Source organism: Plasmodium cynomolgi, chromosome 11 (assembly GCF_000321355.1).
Source record: "Plasmodium cynomolgi strain B DNA, chromosome 11, whole genome shotgun sequence".
Taxonomy (NCBI): domain Eukaryota; phylum Apicomplexa; class Aconoidasida; order Haemosporida; family Plasmodiidae; genus Plasmodium; species Plasmodium cynomolgi.
The window spans coordinates 1,637,655-1,646,442 of record NC_020404.1 but is presented as its reverse complement, the minus strand read 5'-3'; the positions used below and the strand labels follow the sequence as shown (position 1 = coordinate 1,646,442).

General features: G+C 46.1%; 2 protein-coding genes across 2 annotated transcripts; both read right to left on the bottom strand.

Moving 5' to 3' along the window:
- Window positions 1–234: 234 nt before the first annotated feature.
- Window positions 235–2,042, bottom strand: PCYB_114650 (step II splicing factor; the record flags this gene model as incomplete). Its single annotated transcript, XM_004223344.1, has 3 exons — window positions 235–1,390; window positions 1,646–1,747; window positions 1,973–2,042. Coding segments are annotated over 3 exons (1,328 nt in total), but the record flags the coding sequence as incomplete, so codon positions are not given.
- A 1,220-nt stretch (window positions 2,043–3,262) lies between these two features.
- PCYB_114640 (hypothetical protein) lies at window positions 3,263–5,082 on the bottom strand (the record flags this gene model as incomplete). Its single annotated transcript, XM_004223343.1, has 2 exons — window positions 3,263–3,865; window positions 3,964–5,082. 2 exons carry the CDS (start codon window positions 5,080–5,082, stop codon window positions 3,263–3,265), a joined length of 1,722 nt encoding a protein of 573 aa, XP_004223391.1.
- Between the last annotated feature and the right edge of the window lie 3,706 nt (window positions 5,083–8,788).

Here is an 8,788-nt window from a genome sequence, read left to right as displayed (position 1 = left end):
GCAAATAAAAAGGCAAAAAAAAAGCAAATAAAAAGGCAAAAAAAAAGGAATGAAAAACAAAACGGGGGGAAACAAAAAAGATGGCAGAATAAACCCGTTCACTTTAAGCTGCCAATTTGTGCTGGGCGCACCTTAACAGAACTACTCAATTTACACTCCCTTTCTCCTAATGTGAGTGTCACGGCTAGTCAGGAGGAGAAACACTTCTCAAACTTATTCGTGGAGCGGCAACACCGGTACCCCCATTTCTTTTTTTCCCTGTCATAGTAACTGCCAAAGACGGAGGAGTGCTCAAAGAGGTGAACATCCTCCTCGTACCTACTCAAAATTTTTATCCTTTTCACCTTGGGATCGATTTGATCCACCGGTTTATATTCTGTGTAGATCTCCGACTGACTGAGTTCCTCCCCTAAAGCTCCATCCTTACACACAACATTTTCACACTTGTACGTTTTTAAAATATGTTCTTCTTTTTTTTTAATCAATTTTTTTTTTTTAGCTAAAAACTCCCTATACAGCAATTCAAGTTGAGTAGGCTGTGCATTAAAGTGCACGTTTTCTCCCCTTTTGTAGGTTTCCCATGCAAATATTTCTAATTTTTTTGATTCTATTGCTTCATCTGTATTATTGTAATAATTTTCTCCTTTATAATGGTTGCTGTCTTCTGGGAGATTTTTTCTTGTGGTTGCAAATGGATCTTCTCTCATGCTTCTACTTTTCGGATCGTAGAAAGCTGAATTCAAGCTTAGGTTGTAGAGATACTTGGCTGTATCTTCTCTGATTCTTAAATTTCTCGCGACATTTCTGTGTTTTTCGCTTCCCTTCGCGTTGCTCTTTTGTGGGTCATTCGCCCCGCTGGCGGCCTTGGGCGCGTCATCCTCCAAGTCCGCGTCGTCCTCCAAGCCCGCGTCATCTTCCTCGTTCTCGCTGTCGCTGCCAGATTGGTCATTAGCCTCCCCTCCACCTGCTTCATTCCTGCCATCCCCTCCACCTGCTTCCTCTCCGCGCCGCTTCTTCCCCGTCGTGGCCTTCCTCTCGTACTTCTGCTTCAGCTCCTCCGCCTTCCTCTTCTTTTTCTCCTCCACGATCTTCTCATATTCCTTGTACACATGTTCAAAGTTATCCGCATTGTAACCCACCCACCTGTCCCTATTCCCGTCGTAACCCAGATCCTGCGTCAGGCACACATAGTCTTCCTCGTCGTCTCTCTTGGCAAAGTTAAGCTTCTTCTTCCTCGTTCTCTCAAGGCAGTCCTTCTCCTTGTGTGTTGCACTTCCGCAGTTTTTACAAAAATCGGACACATGCTTCAGATTCTTCACATACACCCTTTTGTTTCTTTCCTCTTCTATTTTCACCTTGTCGGTGCCCTTGTACCGTTGGTGTTTCAGTCCTGTGGGGAAAGGGAGGGGGGTTCAATCGGTTGGGCCGGCCTCCCATGGCGTGCGCCATCTCAAACTGGCCCTACGCCTATTAAGCTTTTTTTCGCCCTACGCCCTATTAAGCTTTTTTTCGCCCTATTAACCTTTCTCTCTCCCTCTCAACCTATCCTACTTCTTATTAACCTTTCTCTGTCCCTCTCAATCTCTCTTCCTCTTTCCTACACCGGGATGCGCGTTCCACGCACGGCTGTCATCTCCTGCGTTACCTGGTTTGGTCTGGTTCAGATACCACGGGGCTTTTATGATGTACTGGGGCATGTGGGGGTTTATGTCGTTCCCCTCTTCGTCCTTCAGGGCTTCGATTTTGCCTGCGCGAAGGGGGGAGTGGAAGTGGGGAAGTGGAAGTGGAAATGGGGAAGTGGAAGTGGAAATGGGGAAGTGGAAGTGGGGAAGTGGAAGTGGGGAAGTGGAGAAGCACCGAAGCATAGAAGCATCGAAGCATAGAAGCATAGACGTGGACATGAAAACATGGCACAGATATGCACCCACGCAAACATATACGCTCATGCGCTTGGCGTGCCACGGGCACTTACCGGCCTTCCTGGCCTCGTTCAGCTCCTTCTCTTTCTTCTTTTCCTCCCTCGTGACATTTTTGGTATTCATCTTTTCCCTTGACGTGGTTTCTGGCCTGTCCTTCCACCCCACACAGATTAATACCCTCACCGCGAGCACTTCAGCCGGGGGGGGGTTCTCTCAGCAATCGCTCCTTGGAGGTGACCCACTAGGAGCCCCCCAATACATACATACAAAAAAATGCATACATATATGTAGGTGTATTTCCTACATATATTAATCGCTGCTCCAACGGAGGGACTTCACCCAGGGGGAGGAGGAATGCATTATTTCCTGCGCGCGGGCCTGCTTTACCTACGTGCCATCCGTGGAGTGAGAAATTTGCGCAATGAGATATGTTGATCCATTCGAAGGTTCATTTTTGCAAAACTGCTTAGATCGATGTAGCCAATTTTTCCCGCTTCTCCATGCGGACGTTTTTTCCGCGTGTACGAAAAAAAAAAAAAAAAAAAAAGGAAGAGTGGAGTGGAGTAGAAAAGAGAAGGAGGAGTCTCTTTTTTTCCTCTTACGGGCTGTGCATACATAGTAGTACGTGCATGCGGGGGAGGTAACTTTACAACCTCGCATGTACATATGCTTGCCGCTTCAGTTAAATTGGGGCAGGCGCATCTTATCGAGAGTAAGCCTCACGGCGAGGTTACTCCTTACAAGAAAAGCTCATGGGAAAATGAGGCTTATTCATGGCCAACCCTCTTTCTCTCCCCCTCGTCCCAAAAAAGTAATTTCATTCGCGCGGTAAAGAGCTCCACATGTTTGAAAAAGGTGCGGTGGAAGAGAAAACGTCAGTTGGGCCAAGTTGGCCCTCCAAAGGGTGCATACAACCCCCTCCCTTATGGGTATGCTATATATACACAGATATGTATACATATGCGGACCCGTTAGTGAGCCGACAAAATGAGTGATCATCCAAAACAATGGGTTTAAATTTGTTTGTTGCGAGTTGTGGTGAGCTCCCTCGCGGGCGCGGGGCAGAAGCCATACGGGGGCAACAGCGGCGCAGGGCAGAAGCCATACGGGGCAACAGCGGCGCGGGGCAGAAGCCACGCGGGGGCCCCTTCGACAGAGTTAACAAAAAAAGAAACAGAAAGTGAAAGACGAGAAAAATAACAATCGTATGTGAAGCAAAAATAAGGAGACTTCACACAGACGTCTTAACAAGGAGGGGCTGAGACCCCCCACCTACACCCCCCTTGGGAAAACACTTCTCTTCCTGAGGCTGCGGGATTGTCCACACACCCCTGCTCCCCTATTCACATAGCGTTCGTGTTCGTCACCTTGAGTTGCTCGAAAATAATAAGCCTGTACATATTCAAAATGAATTTCTTCCCATCTGCATCTAAAAATTTTTCAGCCTCAACGAGCATCTCCTTTGGAGCTGTCTCCTTCAAAATTTGATCCACAAAGTAGTTGCTGATTTGCCCTGTTATTTCTTTCTCCTCGGAGCCTATGTACTCGATTATTTTTTTATATATCCATGGCTTCAACTTTGTAATTATATTTCCCTTTTGATTTAGGACCTTCCAGTCTATGGGGAAGTTAAATATCTCCTCTTCGCTGGAGGGAACCATCTCCAGAATTTTTTTCGAGTTTTCTATCACGTCTATGGTTAGGGCGCTTTCCCCTGCTTCCGCGGCATCTGCGACATCTGCGGCTGCCGCGGCTGCTTCTCCTTCTTCTCCTTCTTCCCCCTCTTCCGCGTCTTTACCTTTTCCACCCAACTTTGCACGTCTCCCCTTTTTCCTTGTGCACATTTCATCCTCATCGTTCGTGTTAAACACATTTTGTAGGGTTCTCCTGGTGGACACTCTACTCACGCTCTCCGAGTCTGTATTTTTTTTTTTTTTCTCGTTCACCTTTATGTTGATCGGTTCTGCGGCGGGGGTTTTCGCTTGCTCGTCCGCGTCTCCACGGGGGGTCTGTCCTCCGCCTCTTCCCCGGCGCAGTTCTCCACATGGTCGTTTTCCTCATAAGTCTTATCCACGCTGGCCTTGTCCACATGATCGTTGTCTGCACTGCCCTTTTCCGCATTGTCCTCTTCTGCATTGTCGTTGTCCACTGCCTCGGCCATTGCCTCCTTAGCGGTAGCGCGTCCTCTCTTCGCCCCCCCTTTTTCATTTGCCGTCCCATTGGCCTCCCCCCCCGCTGCCTCACCAGCCAGCGGCTCGTCCCCTTTCTCCTCTACCTTACCCTCACTGCTCCTGTCAAAAACGAAGGACAAGGCATTCATAAAAAAACTGCTCTTAGGCTTAGACACACTAGCACTATCTTTGCTCTCTTGTTGGTTGTTTGCCTTCCCGGTTGCGTCTTCAGGAAGTTGGTCCGACTTCTTCTTCTCGGCTTGGTTCTCCCCCCCCTGCGGGGCGTTTTTCGCGGCTTCTTTGGCGGCTTCTGCGGCACCTTCTCTGTCTACTTCTCTGTCGACTTCCCTCGCCGCCTCTGCCCTGTCTCGCTCCACCTGTTCCTTCCTGCTCTTCGCCTCCTCCGCCTCCCTCATCTCGTTAAGGCGATCCAAATCATCCAGCTCCTTTTCCTTCTTCCTCTTCGAGTTCCTCATTTCCCTTTTCTTCGACGTAGACAGATTAGCATTCTCCTGTTCCCCCTTTAAGTCAAACTCAATCAACTTAGCAATATCTTTTTTTTTTATCTGCTGTAATTTGTTCCATTCTTTATAGGTGTCATTTTTTATTTGCTCTTCCAATTCGATCCATTCTTTTTCTCTCTTCAGAAAATCTTTTTCTAGTTCCTTCTCTTTATTAATTACTTTCTGTATTCTTTCTTTTTCTCTCCAATGTACTTGATATTCTTTACTCAGATATTTGATTCTTCCTTCAGTCTCTTCGTTAGCAAGCTGCGTGTCTGTGTTTCTGTCGATTTCGTTGTTGGGGGTGGGTTGGTTGTTCTTCATCCCGTGGGGGTGACCTTTTTCAGTTTCGTCGAACTCATCGGAGCTATGATTTGGGTTATTTCGGGGGTCTCCGTGGTGCCTCTGTCCTTTCCTCCCCTTCTGTGGGACCTCCCCGTGGTGCATCAGGTGCCCGTTGGGGATTCCCTCCCTGGTCAGGAGGTCCATGCTGAGGGGTGGTCTCTCCGTAAAAGGCGGCTCTGCTGAGGGGTGGTCTTCCTACAAAGCCGCCTTCCTACAGAGCAGCCTTCCTACAGAGCCGCCTTCCTGTGGAGTAAAATATGGACGATGGGACTGGATTCAATTTCTCCCCCCAAAAAGCTCTCGTCACAAATTCGTCCTTTAATTTCCCCCAGTGCAGCACCACTTCTTCACTCTTCCGCAGTGAGCGTGTTAGCCTTGCGATAAATACCCACTGAGGGGCTGTACCAGCACAGATGCTCCAAGCTACGCACCGTGGACCCAAGCCTACACGTGCGAGTTACAGTGGTGCCATCACGCAATTGCGCTATCACGTCGAAGCAGTGCTCGTGGCTTGTTCGCAAAAAAAAAAGAGGTTACTCTCCAGAGATGGGACAAACTTGCGTGCACGTCACATATAACCAACAGCGATTTTACCGCTGTCGGCATGCAGGCGTATATCCACTTTCGAATGCGGCTGCCAGGGTTTGGGGCTTTCCCAAAATTCTGAGCAGTTCTGCAAATTTTGGCAAAAGGGCACGCGGAAACGGCGGGGGAAAAAAAATCAAAAAAAAACGGAAAAAAAGAAAAAAAAGGGAAAAAAAAACGGAATAAAATTGCGAACAGTAGCAATAAATTTGCATGAGTGGCAATAAAAATTAACACTACATATGGGAAGAAAAATATAAAAACACAAGGGAAGCCGCCTTCATCCTCGCCTCCGCCTTTTACCTTGACTTTCCCCCTCCCGCTCTATTCACATTTTGCTTTAAAAACCCACGGCGGGTAGGCAGCACCGTGCCTTCTACTTGGAGAGCCATCCCACGCACGCGAAGCATGTAGCAGCGTGAATCAACCAACAAAGGGCTTCACATCTCAACTGACTCAGGGGGCATTTACATGCTTTCACCACATACATGGCTGCATAGTAGTATAGTCTATCCCCCCCACACCTTCATCGTCTTCCCCTTTTTTTTTTTAAATAATTTTGTAAAAAATATCTCATGAGCCTTTGAGGTACATTTATATATGTCCTTCTTCTTTTCTTCCACCCCCCCTTTGGTTCATCCTTTTATTTTCCAATCAGTGTGGCTGCTTGCGATATTTGGCATGATGGACACTACGGCGACGTTCCGAAATAACCCTAAGGGGGAGGATAGCTCCCCATCTGCTAAATGTGATGACAAGCTGAACAAAGCAATGGAACACAAAATATGGAAAACCCAACTATACATACAAGTCTTTTCAACCAACACCCCCTCTATCTCTCTCTCTCTCTGTGCATTTTTGCTCGTGGCAGAAACGTCATAGATGACACACTACGCAGAGGTGAACTGTGCGACCTCATTGGGACGTGTACATAACCAGGTGGGTTGTTTTATGTGAATGCCGATAGAACGGGGAAGGTAAGGAACCTGATCGGTGAAGAACCCCCCATTCCTACGCACGTTCCTCTAGTTGGTCTCTTTACAAGTGTATCGTTTTTAATGGGCCCATTTTTAAACGTGGCGCAGCACAACGATGAACTGGTGTTAGTACCCACATAGTTTCACTCCCTCGTTGCTCAGATAAGTATACGTACCGACTAACACTAGTAGCTGCGGAACGGCACACTATAAGGTCGTGAAAAAGGACCTACACTGCAACTGTGTGATAATGTACACGCACGCAAATACGTATGTTAATGGAAACCCTTTTCCAATCGCCCACTTCGCTTTGGTGCATCCTTTATTTAATTTCCGCTTTCATGGGAAGAGAAGCAGCCAGGCTGGTATACCACCGCCACATTGGTACTGCCCATTACGACTTCTTCCTCCGCGTTATGGAGAAAACAATTGCAAAGGGAAAGCACGACGGCATTTCATGGTTTCTCCTTTCCCATGTGAGCAGTGCTGCTTATGCGAACACTCACTGAACCATCTGTAGATGTCCAACAGCTATGTTATGTTTCCTAAATAATAAGGCAAAGTTATAATTTGTTCAACCTGGAATTCAGCCCCACGGGTGCGAGCACAAGAAGGACAAAGGAATACCTCAGTCGTCCGCTTAAAACATTACATGTGAGCAAAAGTTTATCTTACTAAATGGCATATGCGTGCCACATTTTGTGTGATGCAACCTAGTTGTCTCCTTCTTTTGATTTAAACTCCGGAGTAGTTTTTTTTTTGCCCCTTTTTAACCGGCCATTCGACGAACGGTGAGGGGAATTAAAGGGGCGTTTCCCAGTTATCCGTACATTGGAAGTGGCATCCTCATTTTTCACCATTCGGGGGAAACACGTTCGAATGTGCTGAGGCACAGTTGGCCAAACCGTTGCGACGCGGAATGGGGCTACCTTTCCTTCCCCCGTTCCTTCTTATTTGTTGTTTTTTTTTTGTTTTTTTTGTTTTTTTTGTTTTTTTGTTTTTTTTGTTTTTTTTGTTTTTTTTTGTTTTTTTTCCCTTTTCGTGTTGTGAAGCTTTGGCCCAGAATTGCAGCTCGGCAGTTACCCCCAATGAGAGAGCGCGGCCTGCCCGGGGAGGCGCGAGCACTTGGCTCACACATGCAGGCACGCAGGAGTGCACAAGCGCAGCATTATACATACTATATACATACATACATATTACATTCATATATACATACATATTTACATACATATTACATTCATACACACATACATTCATATATATATTTACATGCGCGTGCATACGTATGCGCATTCCCCTGGCCGCTCCACCGCTTGAACTTTTTCTTCGCATTCGACGCGCGCGAGCATTTATAAATATAAATATATAAATATAAATATATAAATATAAATATATAAATATAAATATATATATATACACATGACGCACGTGTAAGCTGTATGTTTTTATGTACGTACATTTACATGTATAACTCGCGGCGGGGCCGGTACGTCTTTTCCCCCGTGTGCATACGCAGGGGGATACGTATTCGCACACGCGTGCGCGTAAGGAGCACATTTTTCGCGTGTCGGTGGGAAGTGCTCGGGGGGCCAAGTGCACTGAACCGGCGGTGCGCCTAAATGACGTATCCACATGGCAAGCGCGCACACACATATAATATGTATTATGTATACATGTACTACGTATGTATATATGTGTATACGTATGTATTATATATGTGTATACGTATGTATATACGTATGTGTATGGTGTATGCTTTATATGTACACCTTCACGTGCGTGGTCGCGCGCGCGCTTCCTTGTGTATCCCCGCCTGAGCGCACACCCCTCTTTCTCACTAGAAATAGCCATTTTCCCGCTGTGCACAATCGCATGATCATGTTTTTTTTTTTTTTTTTTGCGCAAAATTGCAGCTTTTTACCTTAACAGTTCAGAAAAAAAAAAAAAAAAAATAGCAATAATGCAATAATGCAATAATGCAATAACGCAATAACGCAATAACGCAATAACGCGGCAAAGCTCGACCATGTGGCAAGCGGAAAGGCCCCCCTCCATTTGAACACTTCCACCACCCACTTAAAAAAAAGAGCACGTACCGCACGCGCATAAACGTACACTTTGCTTGCAATAATATATATATATTTACATGCGCGTAAATTAAACATTTCCAAAAAGTCAAAAAAACGAAAAAAATCGTCCAAAACGCTCACCATAATTGGGATACATCGTTATTATACGCATATGTGCTCTTTTTTTTTTTTTTTCACTGCGAAATATTTTTTTTTTTT